General features: G+C 45.4%; 1 protein-coding gene across 6 annotated transcripts in view; it reads right to left on the reverse strand.

The window, feature by feature from the left end:
• Window positions 1-24,903, reverse strand: part of cd276 (CD276 molecule) — a 356,577-nt gene that overhangs the window by 92,354 nt on the left and 239,320 nt on the right. For all 6 annotated transcript variants that reach the window (XM_087982239.1, XM_087982237.1, XM_087982234.1 and 3 more), the window contains one exon: window positions 7,046-7,180. In XM_087982239.1, the coding sequence (XP_087838365.1) occupies window positions 7,046-7,180 (135 nt within the window). The remainder of the gene's footprint in view (window positions 1-7,045; window positions 7,181-24,903) is intronic.

A 24,903-nucleotide genomic window follows, 5' to 3' on the forward strand; every position in this document is an offset into this window, starting at 1 on the left:
TTTCAGATCTTTTGTTTTAAGTTTATATTGGTCTGTGGGTAGTTCAGGAAGTAAAGATATAAAGCTCCCTGACTTTACAATCATTACTCAGCTTCAATCAGTGCATTATCTCTTGTACGCAAGAGTTTACGAGTATATTCTTGGGAGCTGTTCCAATTCCACTTCCACTTTTATTTGAAAAGCTCTTTGATGTGGAGTTTTTGATCATTTTATTTTTGGTTTATCCCCAAAATCCGAGGAAATAAAAAAAACTCTGTGGGCTCTTCAAAGGATTGGTTTCTTCTCAACTATACATTATGCATGTGTGTCGGCAATAAATTATTCACTTGTATATCAAATCTATAAATAAAAATTGGTCTCAGCAAAAAGTTATTCAATTAGTTAAATTAAACCACACAAATGACAGAAAGATGAAGCGTTAGTATTTATAAGATCTGAGCTTTCCTTCCCAGTGAAGCAGTTGATGCTACTCTGTTTTTAAGGCAAAGATAGATGGATTTTTAAACAGTGAAGGAAGTAAGGGTTATGGTGAGCAGGCCGGTCAGTGGAGCTGAGTCCACAAAAAGATCAGCCATGATCTTATTGAATGGGCAGAGCAGACTCGAGGGGCCAGATGGCCTGCTCCTAGTTCTTACGTTCTTATGTTCCAGCTCTACCTGTTTTGATGCTTATTGGTGCTATGAGCGGAGACAATGACCCCAAAAATGGACTTCAGAGTGGGCACACACTTCCAGTGTGGGCCACTGGGGACGCCATTCTGCTGAAGATGTTGGCCTGTGCATAGGGAGCAAGTTGTAGGCAAGTTGTACATTCAATTAGAATTTCACTCGATTGACATCAGGGCAGAAGGTCTGTTCACTAGCTGTCCGATCTTGGACTTAATTGAGCTGAATGAAAGAAGACTGTAGGGTCCCCATCCCATACCCGATTAATTGCCCTCCACTTCCCAGAATCAATGATGCCTGAGACTTTGTGAGCAGACATTTGCTGCCCATTCCATTCCCCTTGGCCACATATCCTTAAAAATCGGATTTAGGAAAAGCATTAGGCCAATCAACAAAGTCACAGTTGATCTAGTTACAGACTCAACCCCACTTTTCAGCCTGCTCCTCTGGCCTACAACTCCCTTATCTGTCAAGAATCTAACACTGTCTGGAATAAATTAGGGCGGATAAATTCACAGACTAAAAACCCTGAGAGAGACATACCTCTTATTCGAAAGTGTAAAGGAGGAAACAAAAACTGCACAATTCCTTGCTAACGTTAAAACCTTTAAGTCCTGTTATTCCTAAGATGCTCTGAATGTAATGTGATGATACTATAACTATAAGAGGTATATTTTGTCCTGTTTTATTTTGAAGAAAAGTTTTAAGGCAGATACACAAAGCTGTCTACGCAGAGCCACTAGAGTAAACAGTCTATGAGACTTTGAGGTTTTTTTTAAAAGTTGGAACAATAGAAGCAGCCTGAATGGGTGTGGTTAAGCTCCCACAGAACCACGATTTTTCGCTTTTTAGGTTTTCAGGAGCAGTTGCTGGGGTCTTGAAGCTAGACGTGGAAGCTGTTTTTCCCTCTCACTGTTATAGCTAAAAGCTGGGCGTTCTCTTCCTGCTGCTGGAGTTAGATGTGAGACAACCTGTTTTTCCGAATTTGCCTTTTGCCAAAGGTATTTTTACAGGATGTTAATATATTGGAACAGTTAATTAATAATAGTTACTGCATCGCTTATTTGGTTAAGCATTTTGATAGTTACAGCTAAGCCAATTCTTTTCTGTATGTTTCTCTTTTCTTGTATTTTAACTATAGTGGATGAATAAAGTGTGTTTTGCTTCAAATCTGGTCATTTGACCTATTGAATTGCATTTCGAGTGCAACACCTTACATTCAACTTTAAAACAAGAAAAGGTTCAGCTCTAGACTATCTTCTTAATATATTTTGAGGGTTTGGTCTGGTCCGTTAACAGTAACATGAGGTTGATTGGGCACACTGTGGAAGTAAAGGTAATTTTGCTTGAATCCTGTTTATCTACAGAGAGAAAGATAATGGAGTGTTTTCTTGTTCCTGCAAATGTATCTTGTTTGAATAACGGGTTAGGGAACTGAAAAAGGAGTGACTCAGTACAAACATCTAAAGTCTTTCTTAAAGGTTTGCTTACGTTAGTCAAGACATATGTTAGTAAGTATTGACTGCACAGCAGGCAGTTGCTAAATGCAATCGTTTAGTTTGCCTATGGATATTTTTACTTTCCTAAAAGCTATAATTCCCAATCTCATACACTCATCATGAGGACTATTTACTTCAGTGTGCATTTATCAGCATCATTTTTGATTTACAAACATATCTCTGGCTGCGCATCTGTGAAATCAGCAGGCATGCGTTATAGTTCTTTTCCAAATTAAAGCAGCCTTGATGACTCTTCAGAGTTTTGTGGATTTCTTGAGTTTTGCCTCCTTGGTAGAGACAACTCCAGGTTCTGCATTCAGAGCGGTAGATCCTGTGCTAACTACTGAGGTATTGTGTAAGTCACGGATGTTTGCTTCTGTCATTACATATCCCAAGGATTGGAAGCAAGGAAAAGGCAAAAATTCAATGTCAGCAAACCCTAGATTGTCAAAAGGTTGGAGCCAAGCATCAAATATTATAATAAATTTGTTATAGCAATAAAGGAAGAACAAAGAACTTATGGTAAATACAATTCAAAAGTACTATTGATGATATTCCAATGAAGATTTCAGAATCAGTGGGATAAATGGTCTTCATTCCCTGATGCTGTCATGGTTGATCTTGTTACAGACTCAACTCCACTTTTCAGCCTGCTCCCCTGGCCTATAACTCCCTTATCTGTCAGAAGGATGCTCTCTCTTGGTATTTATTAACGGACAAAGAGATTACGAAGGTTGCGGTCCCCTGGTCATTGATCAGTGTCTATCTGTGACCGGCAGATACTATTATAGTGGGTGTATGTGAAAGTAGGGCTACTGCTAGAGTTGGATCGAGCCTTTCTTTTTCGCCGTCATACATTTCTTTTCTCAGTCTGAAGGATCGAAGCAGGACGCCCACTATTTATTTTGACTCATTCATTGAATATAGGCATCATTCATGGACCAGCATTTATTGCCCATCCCTAGTCATTCAGACAGTAGTTGAGAGTAAACTACATTGTTCTGAGACTGGACTCACATGTATGCCAGAGCAAATCAGGACGACAGAATTCCTTCCTTAAAAGGACATTAGTGAACTAGATAATTGTTTAGATAACAATCAAACATCACCATTGGATGAACTACTGAATCCTGATTTTTATTGAATTCAAATTTCACCACGTACCATGGTGGGACTCGAACCCTGTTCTTCAGGACACAGGCCCGATGTTCCGGATTTCTAGCCCAGTGACAGCACGAGTGTACCACTGCTTGGTCTGTATAATATCGTTGTCGACTGTGTGGCAATGGTTTCTTGTGTTGAGCACAATGACCTATACAGGCTGGGCTTCACACTGGGTGCTTGGCACTGGGAGGGTGCCTGCTGTGTGCCAAGAAGGGAAATGTGGGGTGCACCCCCCCCCCCCCCCCCCGTGAGGGAAAGGGCAGGGGTGCCCATCTGTCAGGTGTAAAGCTGAGCTCAAGTTCTTAATGCGCACGATTGAGAGGTCAGAGGGCATAGGTAAAAACAAGATCTGCAGATGCTGGAAACCAGAGTCTAGATTAAAGTGGTACTGGAAAAGCACAGCAGGTCTGGCAGCATCCGAGGAGCAGGAAAATCGACGTTTCGGGCAAAAGCCCTTCATCAGGAATACAGGCAGGGTGTCTGCAGAGTGGAGAGATAGATGAGAGGGGGGTGGGGGTGGGGGTGGAGAGTAAGTATCATAGAGTACAATAGATGAATGGTCCTGAGGATGGAGATGACAGGTCAGAGAGGGAGGGTGGAGTGGATAGGTGGAAAGGAAGGTAGGCAGGTAGGACAGGTCATGAGGGCGGTGCTGAGCTGGAAGGCTGGAGCTGGGGTGAAGTGGGGGAAGGGGAATTCTTCCTTCCCACTTATCCACTCCACCCTCCTCTCTGACCTATCACCTTCATCCCCACCCCCCCCATTCACTCATTGTACTCTTTTCTACCTTCCCCCACCCTCCTCTCTGACCTATCACCTCCATCCCCACTCCCATTCACCTACTGTACTCTATGCTACTTTCGCCCCACCCTCACCCCCACCCCTCCTCTCATCTATCTCTCCACTCTGCAGGCACCCTGCCTCTATTCCTGATGAAGGGCTTTTGCCCGAAACATCAATTTTCCTACTCCTCGGATGCTGCCAGACCTGCTGTGCTTTTTCAGCACCACTTTAATCTAGGTCAGAGGACATGCAGAGCAACTAGGCTTATACCACCTGGTTCCAGGAGCATGGGGAGGACATCTCAATTGGTATTCCAGCAATTGTACTAATGCACCCCTGAACATCACCCGCACAAATAGATTTATCCAGTGTGTCTCTTCAACATAAAGGCAACTGTGAAAATCTGTTGATGCCATTGTCGTCTTTCTGGATCAGTTAGAAAATTGATTAGAACGCTCTGTATAAACTAGTCAAAAGGTGGAACATAGTTAATTCAGCAAAAAACACAAATTAAAAAGCTAATCACGCAGGATTCTGCTGTACAGATTCAGTGTGATACAGCAGATACAATGATTAATTTGTTGCAGGAAATTTTACCTACTCTGAGCTGGAGTGTCAGGGAATGAAGAGTCAGACCAATTATCACACTGATTCTGCAATCTTCACCGGAATATCATCAATAGTATTCTTGAATTGTATTTGCCATAAGTTCTTAGTACTTTGACCCACATCGCATCACTCTGAAAAGCACAGATACTAGGAGCAGGAGTAGGCCATTTGGCCCTTCATGTCTGTTCTGTCATTCAACATGATCCTGGCTGATTCTCTACCTCAATACTGCATTTCCGCTTTCTCCACACAACCCTTCATGGCACTTAAAACCTAAAAATGTATCTCTTGCCTGAATATATTCAGTGACTTGGCCTCCACAACCTTCTGTGGATAGACAGTTCCACAGGGTCACTACCCTTTGAGCGAAGGGTGACGATGCTGTAGTCTTAAGAGGTGTGTTTTGTCGTGGGTTTTTCAGAGAGATTGGGGGATAGGTAGCGAAGAGTCTATGAGAAGATAAACAACTGCAAGTATAATGCCGCTGTTTAAAAAGGGAGGTAGACAAAAAATGGGGTATTATAGACCAGCTTACTTAACTTCTGTAGTGGGGAAAATGTTATCAAGGAAGAAATAGCAAAATATCTAGATAGAAATTGTCCCACTGGGCAGCTTAACAAATTTTTTGGCATTCTATGAAGACATCAAGAGCAATGGGGACCCAGTAGATGTGGTGTACTCATGTAGTACTCTAGGTGTGACCTCACCAGCACCCGTTACAGCTGCAACCTAACCTCCAAAAGGCCTTCAAATTGGTGTCGCACAAAAGGCTGCTATATAAGATAAAGATGCGAGGCATTATGGGTAATGCATTAGCATGGGTAGAGGATTTGTTAACGAACAGGAAGCAAAGAGTGGGCATTAATGAGTGCTATTCTGGTCGGCAATCAGTGACTAGTGGTGTGCCTCAGGGATCAGTGTTGGGGCCACAATTGTTCACTATTTACACAGATGATTTGGAGTTGGGGACCACGTGTGGTGTGTCAAAGTTTGCACATGAGACTAATATGAGCAAAGTGTGCAGAGGACAGTGAAACCTTGCAAAGGGACATAGATAGTTAAGTGAGTGGGAATATATCTGGCAGCTGGAATGCAATGCTAATAAATGTGAAGACATCCATTTTGGTGAAGAGTAACAGTAAAAAGGACGATTATTTGAATGGTAATAAGTTGCAGCATGCTGCTGTGCAGAGGGACCTGGGTGTCCTTGTGCATGGATCACAGAAGGTTGGTCTGCAGGTGTAACAGGTAATTAGGAAGGCAAATGGAATTCTGTCCTTCATTGCTAAAGGGATTAAGTTTAAAAGCAGGGAGGTTAGGTTGCAGCTGTAACGGGTGCTGGTGAGGTCACACCTAGAGTACTACATGACATTTTGGTCTCCTTACTTGAGAAATGACGTACTGGTACTAGCATGAGCTAATGTCCATTTCTGTGGCTACTTTTTTCCTGAAGCAGGTCACCAGTCTGTCGGCAGAACATGGCTGACTTGGAGTCTCCCTCCCAGCCTTAACACCCTGAAAGGATTCACCAGCATGTTAATCCATCTGTTGATGTTTTGTTATGAACACACCCTCCTTGGCCTTCAAGTCCAGGAGTAGGTCCTGAAGCCAGAGATTCTAGCTTGGAGGCAGGAACATTGCCCACTGCACCAAAAGACCTCCTGAACGACCTGTTTCTCTGCTGCAAATACTTTGTCATTTTGACCACATCGTGGCTGGTTCGCCACATCCCTTACAATTTACAATCTGTGATGCGGTCATTTTCTGTGGTGCTGTTATGGAGCTAATTCTGAATACATTCACAGATGTGAACATCTGCAAGATCGGTCAAGCACGGCCTTTACCTTAAACTAGTCAGAAAGAACTTGCTGCAGAAACCGGCCCTCGGTTTAAACTCAAAATTGTGGGCAGCCTTGACTCTCTGGCGAAACCTAGAAAGGTTCCATTTCCTGAACATATCCCCCTTTCCCCCATCGAAAGTGCAATTACGCACTCAATCTTGTTCAAGCACGCGGCTTCTCATCAGAGAGAGGAAGGAGTCACGTGGATTCTCTGACAGACAGACTCTCTAAGACTTGAGTGGCTCCCGATCACTGGGGAAGAGCAGAGATTTGCAGCTAGTGTGGGGTTTATGTAGTGACCTTTGTCTTGGCCTTTCAGCTGACTAATGTCGACGCTTGTGGTGCAAAGGAGGTCAAGAGGTCAGTCTGCTTCCCAGGCCATCCTGGGAAATGCCATGCTGTTTTCAGTGGTGGTGGGGGGTGGGGGAAGGAGAGCGGGTGGGGGGGGGGTTAGAGGGACGGGGCGCCCGAGCACTGAACATACCCGCTTTGTTCTCCTCACAGCTTTGCCGGATCTTCCGTCTGCACACGTATCCCAGGGCGGCCAGCAGCCCCAGCAGACAAATTGAGAGACCGATCGTCAACCATAAGGCCACCACAGGGAACTTCAGATGCTGCCCTGGAGGGGGGGGGGGGAAGAAAGACAGAGAAAAGGAAGTCAGTGAGTACCAGAAGCTGAGGTGAGATAGAGGAGCTCAGTGACAGCTTTCCTGGTGTGGCTGACAACCCACATTTGATTCCTCGTCCAAGTATTCCTATACCTTGAACAGAAGGTTATGCTGTTACTGTTAGATTCAGAGAAGTGGGAGGAAATCTGTCTGAAGCACCAAAGGACCAGCCACAGTGAACATTCCTCGGTGCTGTAGAGTAAGCTGAACTCCTTCCCCCAGTAATCTTCTGGCTTATTTGTCTCTCTCCTCCATTTTCATAGAATCAGAGTCCCTACAGTGTGGAAACAGGCCATTTGGCCCAAGTCCACACCAACCCTCCAAAGAGTAACCCACGCAAACTCATTCCCCTACCCTATTACTCTACATTCCCATGAATGATGCACCTAGCCTACACATCCCTGAACACTATGGGCAACTTAGCTTGGCCAATTCATCTAACCTGCATATCTTTATGATTGAGAGAGGAAACCGGAGCACCCGGAGGAAACCCACACAGACACGGGGAGAATGTGCAAACTCCACACCGACAGTTGCCCGAGGCTGGAATCGAACCCGGGTCCCTGGCACTGTGAGGCAGCAGTGCTAACCACTGAGCCACCATGCTGCCCCCAACTTCTGCTCTAGTCTCCTGAATACCGGACACACTGATCTCTGGTGGACCAATTGCCCTCCTGCATCTCACCAAAATGGCCAATTCCACATTAGGGCCACAGAGATCTATGACAGGAAGTATGCAGACGACACACATTAATGGCTGCATAATTGATTTTGAAGTGGGTGGCTATCAATGCAGGAATGGATCAATGATTTGGCTGATAAAATGATGAATAGAATTCAGAGAAGTGAGGGATTGTAGATTTCAGAAGGGCAAACAAAGCAAGTGAACACACAACAAACTGGAGGGGATTGAGAGGGTAGAGGAAGTAGGGAGGCCTTGGAGTGTACGTCCCTAAAGATGGTACTGCATGTCAATAAAAAGAGTTGGAGAAGGCAGATGGGATGCTTTCTTTCACTGGGTGAGGTATTGAACACAGGCAGGAATGTGGTGCTGGAACTATACAAGACACTGGCTAGGCTACAGAAGTAGTTTTGTGTCCAGCTACGAGGGGAGATTGTTCAGAGCAAGGTTATTTTTGTTACGAGGCGGCTGAGGGTTGATCTAATCAAGATGTACAAAATAACAAAGGGGGTTAGAGAAGATGGACAGGGAACTCGGGCTTGTCTGGGCAGAGAGGTAATTTACGGGGGCACAGGTTAAAGTTGGTTTGGTAGAAGGATTAGAGGGAACATGAGGAAAATCCTTTCCTCTATAAGGTTGTGGGTGTCTGGAAATCACGGGCAAGTTTGGTGGTTGAGACAGAAGCCCTCAATTCATGTGAAAGAAACCTAGATCAGCACCTGAAGCGTTGAGACCTTGACCACATGATCTACAAAGAGGCAATGACCTAGTGGTATTAATCCAGAACCTCCTGGGAACCCGGGTTCAAAACGTGCCATGGCAGATGATGGAATTTGAATTCAGTTTTAAAAAGATCTATTCATAGCCAATTATCAGGAAAAAAAAATCAACTCATTCACTAATGTCCTTCAGGAAGTTAAAATTCACACAATCTAATGTTGTGTGATTTTTAATTTTGTACACCCCAGTCCAACACTGGCATCTCCAAATCATGTCCTTTAGGAAAGGACACTCCCATCCTTACTAACCTACTTGTGACTCCTGACGGACAGCAACATGGCTGACTCTTAACTACCCTCTGAGCAATTAGCGATGTGCAAAAAATGCTGGTCTAGCCAGTGACACCCTCATTGCATGAATGAATTTTTTAAAAAAGGCTACAGCGCAGGTGCTACAGTATAGGATTAGAAGGGCAGCTCATTTATTCATCTGGCATGGACAAAATAGGCTGAATGGCCTCTTGCTGTGCAGTTCTAACTTATCATAGAGCATGACCGTGTGACACGTGAAGTTAGCAACACGTGTTAAACTTTCCTGTCCCACAGGCATCTCATAAATGAAAGAGGTCAATCAGCTCAGTCGCTGGATGGCTGGTGTTCAACGCAGAGTAACACCGACAGCATAGGTTCAATTCCTGCACTGGCTGAGATTACCATTGAAGGATTTCCTTCTCAACCTCATCCCCCACGTGAGATGTGGTGATCCTCAGGTTAAAGTATAATCAGTCATCTCTCTCTCTAATGGTCTTGTCAGGCTACAGTGGCTTTTACCCTAACGTTATATAAATGAAAGTTTGAATCATATGAATGGGAAAAGCAGGAACAGTGGACAAATGGCAAGGATAGAGCTCTCTTCTTCCAGTGGTGTCATGAGAGTTAGCAATTGCTCCTGTAGCATTGGCAAAGTCTCACAGTTGGTTCAAAAGATGACACGGATGACAGGACAGCACTTCCTCAACGTTGTACAAACTTTCATAGGCCCAGCCTCAATTCAGAGAGGCAAATAGCACACCCTCCCAACAATATATTCCTTTTCCCCTCACGTAAACATTTCCTCTAAGGATACAAAGCCTTCCCAATCACACTTTTCATTACTCGATTACTGCTAGCCATATTTCTAAAAGGGGTTCAATGTTCTGGAAATCCCTACATAAATATTTGCGTCTCTCTATCTTTCTCTCCTTCATTATACTCTGTAAAATCTACTCCTCTTTTATTTGTCCAAGCATGCATTTGGTGCATGGCTAAGAGTCGATAACCCTGCTGTCAAGCGCCTGGGGATGCTTACCCACCTAGGAGTTGCTATGTGAATGCAAGTTGTTGTTGAAGTACAAGAATGCAGGCATGAAACACTGAAACAGCTGAGACACGCGTGAGCATTTTGTTTTGGAGATGACCTATTGAAAGAAACGATGTGTGATCATGAAAATGTACGGGAACAAAATCATAGGTAGTACCTGCTACATTCTGCCCCTAAAGGCTCACATCAAGACAAGACAATCTCTCCATTGTTACATTTGGCATATCTAGTAGCAATTGTGCCTTTCCCTGGTCTCTGAGACACTGGGTGTTAAAACTGCAGCTTCCACACAGGGGCACATCAATAATAGCAGATTGTGCGTGGGTGTCTGCTGTTTTGTATTAATTAAGCCAAAGCACTCCCTTAGCAAATCAAGCACAATGCCATCCTGTACAACTGTTCGAGCAGTCCATTTAAAAACTCAATGTCAAACCTTTTAAAAATCATTGGTGCCTCTAATAGTGAAAGAAGTCGTCGGTACGGTAAATTGGGATTCTTTCTCATCCCCTGCATCAAAACTGTGCTGAAACTGCAGATAACGGTGGGAAATCAATCTTGCAGGACAGGATTCCAATTTCCAATCCAGCACCTTTCACCTTTAGAAGTTTCCCAAAGAACGAGACAATTGTTCTCTTGCAGCAAAGGGGATTTCGGCTGACATTGCAACCAACTTGAAGTCCATGTTGGGAGTCAATGCGTCCTGAAGGGATCCCCAGTCAGGAGACGCAGTGGAGCCACAGAATACATAAGCTTTTTAAAGCTGCTCGACTGTGGTAATGAGTGATTTTACTGTCACATACATCAAGGAAGACAAAGTGAAACGTGTCCTGTCGCCACAGTCTGGCACCATTTTGAGTTACAAAAAGTATCAAAAGAAATTAAGATTTGGAGAAGCCAGTGTTGGACTGGGGTGGACAAAGTTAAAAATCACACAACACCAGATTATAGTCCAATAGGTTTATTTGGAAGCACTAGCTTTCAGAGTGCTGCTCCTTCATCAGGTGGTTGTGAAGCAGGACCATGCGACACAGAATTTATAGCAAAAGATTACAGCAATACAAAGATACATTGAACAAACCTAGATTGTTAAGTCTTTCATCTTTTAGGATGGGTTTGATGGTTTAGGTATATCCCAGAACTTCTTTTAAGTCACATTCTCAAGATAACTTAAGGTTTTATAACAAAAGGTGACCTATCTAGTCAGCATGGACGAGTTGGGCCAAAGGGTCTGTTTCCAAGCTGTACATCTCTACGACTCTAGCTCAGCTCAGACAATGCATTAAAGGTGCAGGTTCGAGTCTGTCTGTATCCCAATCTTGAGTCAGACTGGTTCTATTCCCAAAGTGGAACTTACAAAATATTACATGGATCGACTGCCTGCATTGACTGCTTACAGGTCATGCATTTTTTGAGACCTGATGTCATGCGACTTCAGACATCGGCAGGCAAGTAAGGACTGCTGATTTATTTCCCTAATGTTTCTGCTCTGAAGACGGGTCGCTCGTCCCAAAGCATTAAATCTGCTTTCTCTCCACAGATGCTGCTGGACCTGCTGAGCTTTCCCAGCAATTTCTCTTTTTGTCTCTGATTTCCAACATCCCCAGTTCTTTGCTCTTCTTCAATTACTGGACCAGATGGGTTTCCATGACAATCAGTGATGGCTGCCATGGTCACCATTATTGAGACGAGCTTTTAGGACCAAATTCTTACTAATCGACTGTGTGACTCTATGGAGCAGCAGCTCCACTGTTCTCTTTCACTTTGCTGGTATTTTGATCGCAAGTTAAGATAGCTGGCTTCTGCAAAGAACTTTGTCATAACTAGTTGGCGGGGTGGGCAATTTATACTTTAATGAAGACAGCTAGTTACCATCAGATACAGAGATTAAATAAAATTATTATTGAACATTTAATTATATCCCTGAGTGAATTTGTTACACATCTAAATCTTTTTTTTGACTAAAATGCAATTCATCCTTTGTGACTCAGTGGAATAGCTTGCAGTCCATTCCCAGTCCTGCCACTGTTATTGCTCCTTAGGGTACGATTACAAGATTAGAGTCAAATTAGAGGCAGTATTTATTGTGCTGGGGACTGTCATTTATCTGAGACGGAGTTTAAAATGCCTGAAATTTATTGGAATAGTATTTTTACATAACCCAAATGAAGAAGATTAAATCCACAGCTGGAGGGAAGCAGACACACATTTTGAAGAGAGAAACAGAATTTGTTAGCAAGGATAGGTTAACGATTTGTTTTAGTTGGAGAGAGAGAGAGAGAGAGAGAGAGAGAGAGAGAGAGAGAGAGAGAGAGAGAGAGAGAGAGGAGAGGGAAAGGGAGAGGGAAAGGGAGAGGGAAAGGGAGAGGGAAAGGGAGAGGGAAAGGGAGAGGGAAAGGGAGAGGGAGAGGGAGAGGGAGACACTATTCAACATATACTCAGGAAGATAGCCACAGTAAGAATTTTTATACAGCACCTCCAATGTATTAAACCACTAGGACACAAAGAGGTATCAAGGCAGATGGCTAATATCTTGATTGAAGAGGCTGATTTTAATAAGGGTGTAAAGATGGAGCAAGAAATGGAAAGGCAAGGTGGTTCAGGGACAGAATTCCAGATTTCGGGGTCCAGGAGCAGGTGGAGTGATAGAAACCGGAGATGTACAATACTGTCGATCTTGCTCGTCAAACAAATATAAGGAGAAGAGAAACAGACCTCCATTTAATATTGGGTTTTAATGCCTGTCCATCTCATTTCTCACAAAGATTGCTTTAATTCTAAGTTCAAGTGATTTATTTACAGAACTTTGAACTTACAGTGTGGTACGGTGGCTCAGTGCAGCAGTGAACCCAGGTTCAATTCCAGCCTCGGGTGACTGTCTGGGTGGAGTTTGCATATTCTCCCAGTGTCTGTGTGGGTTGCCTCCCACAATCCACAGATGTGCAGGTTAGGTGGCTTGGCCATGCTAAATTGTCCCAGAGAGTCCAGGGATATGCAGGGCAGGGTGGGTTAGCCTTGGGAAATGCAGGGTTACAAGGTAGGGAGGATGGGTCTAAGTGGGATGTTTGGAGGGTTGGTGTGGACGCGTTGGGCCAAATAGCCTGTTTCCACACTGTAGTGTTTATATTCTATTCGAGAAGATTCATGCTTACAGGGCCAGAGTCCCAAGGCTCATATGGAATCTTCCCTGTCAGTGGGAGTCAGTCATTTGATGTACTAGTTCCACCCACAAGGTGAAGCAATGAAGCACTGTACAAGAATGTGTGATCAGACCAGCTTAATTAAACACTGAGCTCAGGATGGTATAAAAATACTGGCAGAATAGGCAGTACAGAGATGATGCACTTTAGGAGGAAGAAAAGGAGGCAAGATTCAAGGATTGCAATAACAGAAGTTGATATGAGGCTATTAAAAAAAATCTTTATTTTTTATTTATAGAGGAATAGAACACAAGAGCAATGATGTTAAACATTCATAAAACACTGGTTAGGCCTGAACTGGAGTACTGTGTTCAGCTCTCAGCACTGAACCTTACAAAGGGTGACAAGACTTTGGCAGAGGATACAAAGCAGTTTTACTGGTTTGGTGCCAGGAATGAAAGATTTCAAATATGCGCAGAGTCTTGAGAAGCTGAGGTTAATCTCTGGGAGCTGAAAATTCCACACGATTTAGGAATTGATGCAAGATCAGAGATTGATGGGTTTAACTGAGTAATTGTACAGAGAATGCCCATAACATCTCAAGTCAGAGGCAGGCATCCATGTGAAAAGGTGGATTGGACTGACCTCTGCTTCTGTCATGTCAAGTGTTTAGCTTCAGCATCCTGAACATGACTTGTGCCACAACCTCTTCTGGTAAATTTGTCATCAGCTGCTCATTTATGTGGATTGCTTCAGCCAGTGACAATACATCACTTGCCTTACTGCCGAAAAAGATTTTGTTATACATTTCCACTTTCAAATTTCATTGTTACACCTCGTTTCCACACCAACAACTCCTCTCCTTCGCACCCCCACCAACTGCACAACTTCAAAAGGAGCCTCCTCAAAATCCCAGCCTCAGTTCTCCTCACACTTCAAAGCTGCTCACCTTTGAAGGTCATGAGTTCGAATCCCAGCTCTAGATGTAACTGGACCAAGTGGCTGGTTCGGTGGTTAGCACTGCTGCCTCAATGCCAGGGACCCGGGTTCGATTCCATCCTCAAGCGACTGTCTGTGTGGAGTTTGCATGCCCCCCTCTGTGTCTGCATGGGCTCCATCCGTATGCTCTGGTTTTCCAAAGATGTGCAAAATAGGTGAATTGGCCAGGATAAACTGACCATAGTGCCCAGGGATACATGGGTTAGCCATGGGGAATGCAGGGATGCAGGGATAGGGTGGGTTGACCGGGATGCTCTTTGGATGGTCAGTGTGGGCTGAATAGCCTGTTCCCACACTGTAGGGATTGGATGACCAAGTTTTGCCAATACTTCACAATGTACTGAAAGTTGCTAAAATTGTTAACTTCATAAGTACAGTGAAGAGCTCAGCCAACATCACTGCCTGAAGGTCCAAAATGCGATTTGGGTCATGCTGGCTAATCTCAGCCTAGATGGCACATGTTCAGACTGCCACAGTTGGTCTTGGTGTCCTGAATTATAGATATTTCTGATGAACCTGTTGAAGTAAATGTATGATACACCTGTGAAGCAGATGGGGCTCAAATTGGTTCAGAGGTTCACTATCACTGTGCCACAAGAGCTCTCTGCCCTGGGCTTTGCAATTGGTTTCAGTGGTCCAAGCTACAGCAGATAAAATAAAAGTAAGAAGTGCCAGGGTTTCTATTCTAATGCCCTCCCTGTGGTCTGAGCCAGATACAAACAGAATTGGGCACTGTCATGAGATCTTCTGTGGTTGAATAGGTGTCGGCACATTCTATACGGAACTCTTGCTTGCAGCATGTATGAGCCTATGTGAGTGAGAACCCACAGGCATAAGTGGGGTTCTTTAAAGGGGAAAGGGTCATCACTTAAAAGCACCAGGTTTCAAACAAAGTCAGTGTTTTGCCCTTTAAGATATTGAGCTCCAGTCTCTTTTCAGGGGGTGCATATTAATTTTGTACTGATGCATCAATCATTTTTCTTTGTATTAAACTGAAAAATGTACAGATAATGGTGCATGAATTTACAAGCTGTGAATATCCAAAGAGATAACAAGGCAAGAGCACTGAATAGCCGAGATAACACAAATAGCTCAAATTTGTCACAGTTACAACCTATTCAAGTGAAACTGCAATGGAATGTGCAACAGTGGAATCCTCAGACACACACACACATACCCACCCACCCACAAACAAACATACCCTCCCCCATCCTTACACACCCACACACCCGTCCTCTCCCCACCCCCTGCACACAAACACACCCACACACCCATCCTCCCCCACCCCACACAAACACACCCGCCCTCCCCCTACCCCCTGCACACAAACACACCCACACACCTGTCCTCCCCCACCCCACACAAACACACCCACCCTCGCCTACCCCCTGCACACAAACACACCCACACACCTGTCCTCCCCCACCCCACACAAACACACCCCGCCCTGCCCCTACCCCCTGCACACAAACACACCCACACACCCGTCCTCCCTCACCCCACACAAACACACCCACACACTCGCCCTCCCCTACCCCCTGCACACTAACACACCCACACACCTGTCCTCCCCCACCCCACACAAACACACCCCGCCCCGCCCCTCCCCCTGCACACAAACACACCCACAAACCCGTCCTCCCTCACCCCACACAAACACACCCACACACTCGCCCTCCCCTACCCCCTGCACACTAAAACACCCACACACCTGTCCTCCCCCACCCCACACAAACACACCCCGCCCCGCCCCTCCCCCTGCACACAAACACACCCACAAACCCGTCCTCCCTCACCCCACACAAACACACCCACACACTCGCCCTCCCCTACCCCCTGCACACTAAAACACCCACACACCTGTCCTCCCCCACCCCACACAAACACACCCGCCTTCCCCCACCCCCTGCACACAAACACACCATACACCCGTCCTTCCCCACCCCACACAAACACACCCGCCTTCCCCCGCCCCTGCAAACAAACACACCCACATACCTGCCCTCCCCCCACCCCCTGCACACAAACACACCCAATACCCGCTCTCCCCCATCCCCAGCACACAAACACACCCACACACCCGTCCTCCCCCACCCCACACAAACACACCCGCCTCCCCTACCCCTGCACACAAACACACCCGTCCTCCCCCACCCCTGCACACCCACACACTCGCCCTCCCTCTACCCCCGCAAACCCGCCCTCACCCCACCCCGTATACACAGACACACCCACACACCCGCCCTTACCCCACCCCCTGCACACAAACACACCCAATACCCGCCTTCCCCCCACCCCCTGTACACAAACACACCCGTCCTTCCCCACCCCACACAAACACACCCACCCTCCCTCCACCCCCTGCACACAAACACACCCACACACCTGTTCACCCCCCCACCCCCTGCACACAAACACACCCACACACCTGTCCACCTCCCCACCCCCTGCACACAAACACACCCACTCTTCCCCCACCCCCATACACACACACACACACACACACACACACACACACTCTCTCTCTCTCTCCCCCCACCCGCTACATTCAAACACACTCACACTCTTCCCCAACCCCCCACACACACAAAATTTACAGAATACAGGGGTCAGCACGGTGGCTCAGTGGTTAGCGCTGTTGCCTCACAGCACCAGGGTCCCAGGTTCGATTCCAGCCCCGGGCAACTGTCTGTGCAGTTTGTACATCCACCCCGTGTCTGCGTGGGTTTCCTCCGAGTGCTCCGGTTTCCTCCCAGACTGCAAAGATGTGCAGGTCAGGTGAATTGGCCGTGCTAAATTGCCCATAGTGTTAGGTACATTAGTCAGAGGGAAATGGGTCTGTGTGGGTTACTCTTCGGAGGCTCGGTGTGGACTTGTTGGGCCAAAGGGCCTGTTTCCACACTGTAGGGAATCAAATAGAACCTAATCTAATCTAATCCAATCCTGTGAGGCCTGATTAAAGTGGACGTGGAGAAGATGTTTCCATGAATAGGAGAGACTAGGGCCCAAGAACACAGCCTCAGAATGAAGGGCCAACCTTTTAGAACTGAGATGAGGAGGAACTTCTTCAGCCAGAGGGTAATGTGTCTGTGGAATTACAGAGGACTGCGCAGGCCAATGAATCTATTTATGTCAGAGGTTCTTGATTAGTAAGGTGATTACGGGTTGTAGTCCCTCTACATTGTACAGCAATCATAAAGGTACCATATTCGGTGCCCTCAAACTCATTCTTTCAAGTTACTTCCCGTACATAGCTACTTTAAATGAGTATCACTGAACTGAGCTCTACACAGCAAAGAAAGTTTTAAAGGGATCATTGTCCATCAATTGGCCAAAATTTCATATTGTTGTTGGCTTTTCCCATTGGATGTGAGGGCAAATTCCCAGTCAGCCATTCCCAATGAAGAGCAGCTCACTCAAGCAGCATCACTCAGGGAAGTACAGGATGACCAGAAGGAGATGATGACCTAGTGGTATTATCACTGGACTATTAACCCAGAGACCCAAATAATGTTCCAGGGACTTGGGTTCAATTCAATAAATATCTGGAGTCAAAAATCTAATGATGTCTGATTGCCAGACAAACCCATCTGGTTCACTACTGTCCTTTAGGGGAAGGAAACTTGCCATCTTTACCAGGTCTGGCCTACATGTGACTCCAGACCCACAGCAATGTGGTTGACTCTTAACTACCCTCTGGGCAATTAGGGAAGAGCAATAAATGCTGCCAATGTCCTCATTCTGTAAATGAATTTTTAAAAACTTCAGAAACGTACACTTTCTTTCCCTGGGATGCGAGTGTCGCTCACTGTCACCGATATTTGTTGCCCGTGCCTGACAACCTGTCTCGCCTGCCAGGATGCCATTACAATTCACTCCTATCATAATTTATCTTTCAAGCGTTTGATTTTCTGAGCTGAGACTCAGATACATAAGTGGTCAAAATGAGTTTTCCCAATCAATGTTTCTCCTCCTATTCTTCATACATTTTATTATTTTATAACCAGCGCTGAATTGTGCTAATTATACAAATTCAGAAATATGAGAGGGCAATTAATTGACCATTGATCCTTGGACTCCCTAGGACCAGCTATATTCTTTTCCCCTCGGTCAGTCTCTCCCTTCATGGAATGAGCTTGCACATAAGGAAGTTTCACCAGCCTTGCTAGCCAACAGCTTAATTACTGCATGATGACATCTTTCAGGAAAAGAAGCATTATATAAAAGGTGACATCCTAATGGAGTTAATTGGTACTTTAGCAAAATGCATTGCTGTTTTTTCTAATCATTACACCCTATCAAGTCAGTAGCATGCTGCGTACTGTTCGAACAAACTGCAGTTTGCCTGGTCCCTGCACATCTATTGGGCACTCATTCAAACACCATATATTTTAATTAAATTCCCCCAGAACCGCAATGGTACACAGACAATATTACCCTCTAATTACCATAGAGCTGACGGTGAGTCCAATTCAGACACTGAGAAATTATAGTTTATAAAGTATCTGAGGGGACCATGTTGGGTAAAGAAAACACTATCCTGACTGGCAATGACACCATCTCTATTTAGCTCTCTCGCCCCAAGATGTTATCGCACAGGAGGACTGGTATTGCTTGCTCCTTCAGTGCTGCACTAACACAGATGCCGTCTTTCAAATTGGAGGTTAGACTTAGATCCTGTTGGCGGGGCACCAACGTTGGCACCATTTTGAAGAAGAATGGGAAACTTGGCCTTGGACAATAATTAAATCTTAACAACCACGACCAGAATTTTGTATCTGGCCATTATCATCATCTTCTGCTTCCTCAGGAAGCTAAGGGAATTCAGCATGTCCATAAGGACTCTCACTAACCTTTAGAGATTCACCACAGAAAGTATTCTATTTGGATGCGTCACGGCTTGGTAGGACAACTGGTCTGCCCGGGAGCGTAAGAAACTACAGACTTGTGAACTACAGCCAAGTCCATCACAGGAGCCAACTTCCATCCATTGGCTCCACCTATACTTCTGGGAAAGGCAGCCAATATCATCAAGGACCCCTCCCACCCCAGTTATAATCTCTTCCAACCTCTTCCATAGGACAGAAGATACAAAAACGTGAACACGTACCAACAGCCTGCAACAGTCGTAGACTCGCCAACTTTAAGGACATTTAAATGGTCATTAGATAAGCATATGAATGAAAATGGTATAGTGTAGGATAGGCAGGCTTCAGATTGGTACAACACCAAGGACCGAACGGCCTGTACTGCGCTGTAATGTTCTATGTTCTATAACACATTCAAGAACAGCTTCATCCCGGCTGTTATTAGACTTCTGAATGGACCTCACAAATTTCAAAATTAATGTTGATCTCGCTCTTTGTGCACCTTTTCTGCAACCATAACTTTGTATTCTGCACTCTATTCAATCACCCTATGATCTTTGTATGGCACCATCTACCTGTACTGCATGTAAAACACAACATTTCACTGTACTTAGGTACCTGTGACAATAATAAATCAAATGAGCTTGCAGGAGTGTGCAGTGCATCAGTCATCGTACTGCGGCAAAAGGACTTTGGTATGCCTCAGGATATGAGAGGTGCTACACAAATGCAAACCTTTTATTTATGCTCCATTAAGTGTGCTGCGGTTCCTGGTCATTAGGAATGGGCAGACAAGAGTTTATTTGGAGCACGGTCTTCAAAATAATGTATGCCTGGCAAGAGTAATAATGCTGATTGGATGCCAATATTCCACAATGATCATGCCCAGAGTCTTTCTGAATGTCAGGGTGGCACTATTTCATCCTTATGGATAAAACTGTGCTCGCTCAGCACAAAAGTGTTGCTTATGCACAGATGTCAGGATGTCTTAATCAGGAGTTGGAAGCTGTTTCAGAGGACAATCAGACAGAGAGCCAGCGTGTGTCACAGGGAGCAATCACCTCATTCAAACTTCATCAAAGATTTCTTACTTGTTCTCACAGAGCAGTGACCACGGTCAAACATCACTGTCTAATAGAATGAAGGGGATTTTAAATGAGATGCTCACACGCTTGTGGGAGAATCAGGAGAAACAATACTGAGCAAAACGTGAACAGAGCTGGGGCATCTGAAAACATGGCCTTGTAAAATAACTTCCAAAGATGAGGGAAAGAGATGATACAGCGAGAGGCTGGTGATGGATAGAAAGGAATCCTCAACCTATAGCAGACAATGGCGATGCTGTGGCTTTAAGAGGTTTAGATTAGATTACATTACAGTGTGGAAACAGGCCCTTCAGCCCAACAAGTCCACACCGACCCGCCGAACCGCAACCCACCCATACCCCTACATTTGCCCCTTACCTAACACTACGGGCAATTTCCCATGGCCAATTCACCTGACCTGCATATCTTTGGACTGTGGGAGGAAACCAGAGCACCCGGAGGAAACCCACGCAGACACGGGGAGAACGTGCAAATCCACACAGTCAGTCGCTTGAGGCGGGAACTGAACCCGGGTCTCAGGCGCTGTGAGGCAGCAGTGCTAACCACTGTGCCACCGCGCCACCCAGGTATATTTTGTCCTGGTTTCTTTTGAGAGACTGAACAAAAGACTTTGAGCAGTTTGTGGTAACGTAAAGAGCTTGAGAGGCCTTGAGGTTTTTTTTTAAGTTGGAATAATAGAAGCAGCCCGGATGGGTGTGGCCAGCTCTCACAGACCGGGATTTCCAACTTTTAGCTTGTTTTAGCTGTAAGCAGTTACTGTTGGAGTGACAACAGGTTTGGACACTGCACTAAGTGTCTCCTGGCTGCTACTCTCTGAGTCTTTACTTGATATAGAGTCATAGAGTCATATAGCACAGAAACAGACCCTTCGGTCCAACCAGTTCATGTCCAAATAAAACTAGTCTCACCTGCCTGCTCCTGGCCCATATCCCTCCAAATCTTTCTCATTCATGCATCTATCTACATGTCTTTTAAACCTTGTAACTGTGCCTGCATCTACCACTTCCTCAGGAAGTTCATTCCAAATGCGAACCATCCTGTGTGTAAAAAAATCGCCTCTTATGTTTTTCTAAATCTCTCTCCTCTCACTTCAAGAATGTGCCCCGTAATCTTGAAATCCACCATGCAAGGGAAAAGACAACTCCCATTAACTCTCGCTATACCTCTCATTATTTTATAAACCTCAGTCGGATCGCATCCCAACCTCTATAAGGTCACCTCCTCTGGTCTCCAATGCTCCAGTCAAAAAGGTCCCAGCCTACATTTATAACTCAAACCTTCTGAACCCTCTCCAGCTGGATAATATCCTTCTGATAACTGGGCGTTACTGTCCAGTCCTGGATACAGTATTCCAGGAGAGGTCTCACTGGGCGGCACGGTGGCACAGTGGTTAGCACTGCTGCCTCACTGCGCCAGAGACCCGGGTTCAATTCCCACCTCAGGCGACTGACTGTGTGGAGTTTGCACGTTCTCCCCGCGTCTGCGTGGGTTTCCTCCAGGTGCTCCGGTTTCCTCCCACAGTCCAAAAGATGTGCAGGTCAGGTGAATTGGCCATGCTAAATTGCCCATAGTGTTAGGTAAGGGGTAAATGTACGGGTATGGATGGGTTACACTTCGGCGGGTCGGTGTGGACTTGTTGGGCCGAAGGGCCTGTTTCCACACTGTAATCTAAAACTAAAAAAAAACTAAAAAAACTAAAGTCTTGTACAACCTCAACATGACGTCCAAAGACTTGTACTCAAAGGACTGAGTAATGAAGGCAAGTGTGCGTTTTTAACCATCGTGTCTATATGTGACACAAACTTCAAAGAATTGTGTGGCTGCATCCAGAGGTCCCTCTCTTCTACAACACTACCAAAGGCCCTACTATTGTTTAAACCCAACCTTTATTTGTTGAACCAAAATGCAACATCTCGCATTTATCCAGATTGATGTTTCTCTCTCTCTCTCCTTGCTGCTGCTGAGCTCTGCTAAGGGGTGTGTTTATGGGATCCTACTATATTGGAACAGTTAATTAGTAATAAGTATTGTATTTATTATTCTGTTAGGTTTTCCAATAGGGTTAAGGTATTCTAAGTTCTTCTTTCTTTATATTCCTTTATATCGTAGTGTTTGAATAAATTGTGTTTTGCTTAACATCGAGTAGTTTGACCTGTCGAATTGCATCTGGAACACAGCTTTACCTTTAAAATAAGTAAAAATTAGGGTCCAGGCTACCTTCTTAAAATATTTTGAGGGGGTCTGCTCTGCTCCATACCAATGCAGAAACAGGCCATTCACCCCTCCCATAAATGACAAGAAGCATTCAGGAGAATATCAGGTCCCAGGGACAAGAAACTTCAGTTACCTTCTTACATTGCAAAAGTTGGCACTCATTGTCTTGGGGAGGTGAAGATTCAGAGCAGATTTGGTAAAGGTATTCAAAATAATGCAGACAGGGTAGATAGGTGGATGAGGGCAACACAGTGGCTGAAGGCGGTAGGGTGGCTCAGTGGTTAGCACTGCTGCCTCACAGCACCAGGGTCCCAGGTTCAATTCCAACCTTGGGGGACTGTCTGTGTGGAGTTTGCACATTCTCCCCGTGTCTACATGGGTCTCCTCCGGTTTCCTCCGACAGTCCAAAGATGTGCAGTTAGATGAATTGACAATTCTAAATTATCCCATAGCGTCTAGGGATGTGTAGGATAGGTGAAAGGGAGGACTGCAGATGCTGGAGATCAGAGTCGAGTTCCCGATGAAGGGCTTATGCCTGAAATGTCAATTCTCCTGCTCCTCGGATGCTGCCTGACCAGCTGTGCTTTTCCAGCACCACTCTCTCAACTATGTAGGATAGGTGATTAGTCAGGGTAAATGTAGAGTAACAAGGTAGGGGAATGGGACTAGGTGGGTTACTCTTCAGAGGGTCGGTGTGGACTTGTTGGGCCAAATGGCCTGTTAAGACATTGTAGGGAATCTGTGATCTATGATTCTATGAAATTGTGTTGACTGATGGAAGGATCCAGAATGAGAGGACCTAGGTTTAAAGTAACTTGCAATGGAGACATATGGAAAAACTCTTCTACACAGCGAGCGGTTAGGAGCTGGAATGTATTGCATGAGTATGTGAGAGGTTCAATGCAGAGGAAATGGGAGTATTACCTGGAAAAGGAGAATGTGCAGGGCCATGAGGAGAAGGTGGATGTATTGCACTCGATGAACTGTTCCTATAGAGAGCCAGTACTCAATCCCTGATGTACCCGAGCCCTCCCTTAGTATTGCTCCATTTAGACACAGGCTCATCCATAGCCCCTCTCCTGTCTGGGAGAGATGGATAGAAGGTCGGAGGGATAGACAATAAAATAATTAAGGGTTATAGTGAGCAAGCAGGTAAATGGAGTTGAGTCCACAAAAACAACCATCCACAATCCTATTGAATGGCGGAGCAGGCTCAAGGGGACAAATGGCCTACTCCTGCTCCTGGTTCTTATTTCTTATGGGCTGGCGGAGCAACGTGGTGTACAAGGAGACTTGGCAGAATGAGAAAAGGACTGGGATATCGTAGGATGGGGAGTGATGCAACAAGACAGAAACAGAGAGGGGATAGCTGATGCAGTCACAATGGGCCAAATGGCCTCCTACCGCAACCTAACGGTTTGATGATCCAGTGATTCTGTGAGGTCGAGGGAGAGTTCCTGAATGGAGATAGGAGCAGTAGACGTTTTGTCGATGTTGGGATCAAATGAGCCCCGATCTCAAGTTATATCAGAAACTGCCAATTGCCATGGCTTTCCAAGGAATAATCAAGTTAATGGCCTGAGTGTATGAGCACATTGTTTCATGGACATGGGAGAGACTCCAGCATCTACAGGAGGGCCCTCCCATCCCACGCAGAGAAAGTAGCAGAAATCTGCCACTGCAGCTACATCGGAGAAAGGGGCACTCGATCTGCAAGCCCCTCAAGACCTTGAAAATGTAAGATGGCTGACATCTTACCATGATTGTGGAGGGGTAGTCAGTGGAGGTGCAGAGTTGGCCATTCCAACTGATCAGCTACTAATTGTGTGAAAGAGTAATCCTGCTCAGAGTAATTAGGAGGAGGAGGCCATTCAGCCCTTCAAGCCCGCTGTGCCATCCAACATGATTATAGCTGTAAGAGCGAATTACTGCGGCTGCTGGAATCTGTACTGAAAACAACAAATGCTGGAGATCACAGTGGGTCAGGCAGCATCTATGGAGAGAGAGAGAGCAAACTAATATTTCAAGTCCAGATTCATCAGAGCTGACATGAAGTGTGGAGGGGACAGCATTTATTCTATAGTTGGGAGGGAGGTTGGGGTGGTAGGTACTGGAGGAGAAAAGAGGTCGATAGTTTAGATTAAATGATCGGAATGAGAGAATGGCGTGTTTACCTGACAAACTAGATAGAACAGACAGTCCCATTGGGGTGGAGAGGGAGAGGAGAGAGGACATGAGGACAGAGAATGTAATAAATAATGCTAAAAGGAAAGGAAAGGAATGGGAGTTGGTTCACAATCTGAAGGTATTGAACTCAATATTGAGTCCAGAAGACTGTAAAGTGCCCAGTCTGAAGATGAGATGCTGTTCCTCCAGTTTGTGCTGTGATTCACTGGAACACTGCAGCACGGCGAGGACAGACATGTGGGCATGTGAGCAGGACGCTGTGTTAAAATGACCAGCTACAGGAAGGTCAGGATCATGCTTGCACACAGACCAGAGGTGTTCCACAAAGCGATCACCCAGTCAGCATTTGGTTTCTCCAATGTAGAGTCAGCCACATTGGGTGCAGTGAGTACAATACAACGG

This window comes from Chiloscyllium plagiosum, unplaced genomic scaffold (assembly GCF_037043375.1).
Source record: "Chiloscyllium plagiosum isolate Xiang-an unplaced genomic scaffold, Cpla_swu_hap1 HiC_scaffold_42, whole genome shotgun sequence".
Lineage (NCBI taxonomy): Eukaryota > Metazoa > Chordata > Chondrichthyes > Orectolobiformes > Hemiscylliidae > Chiloscyllium > Chiloscyllium plagiosum.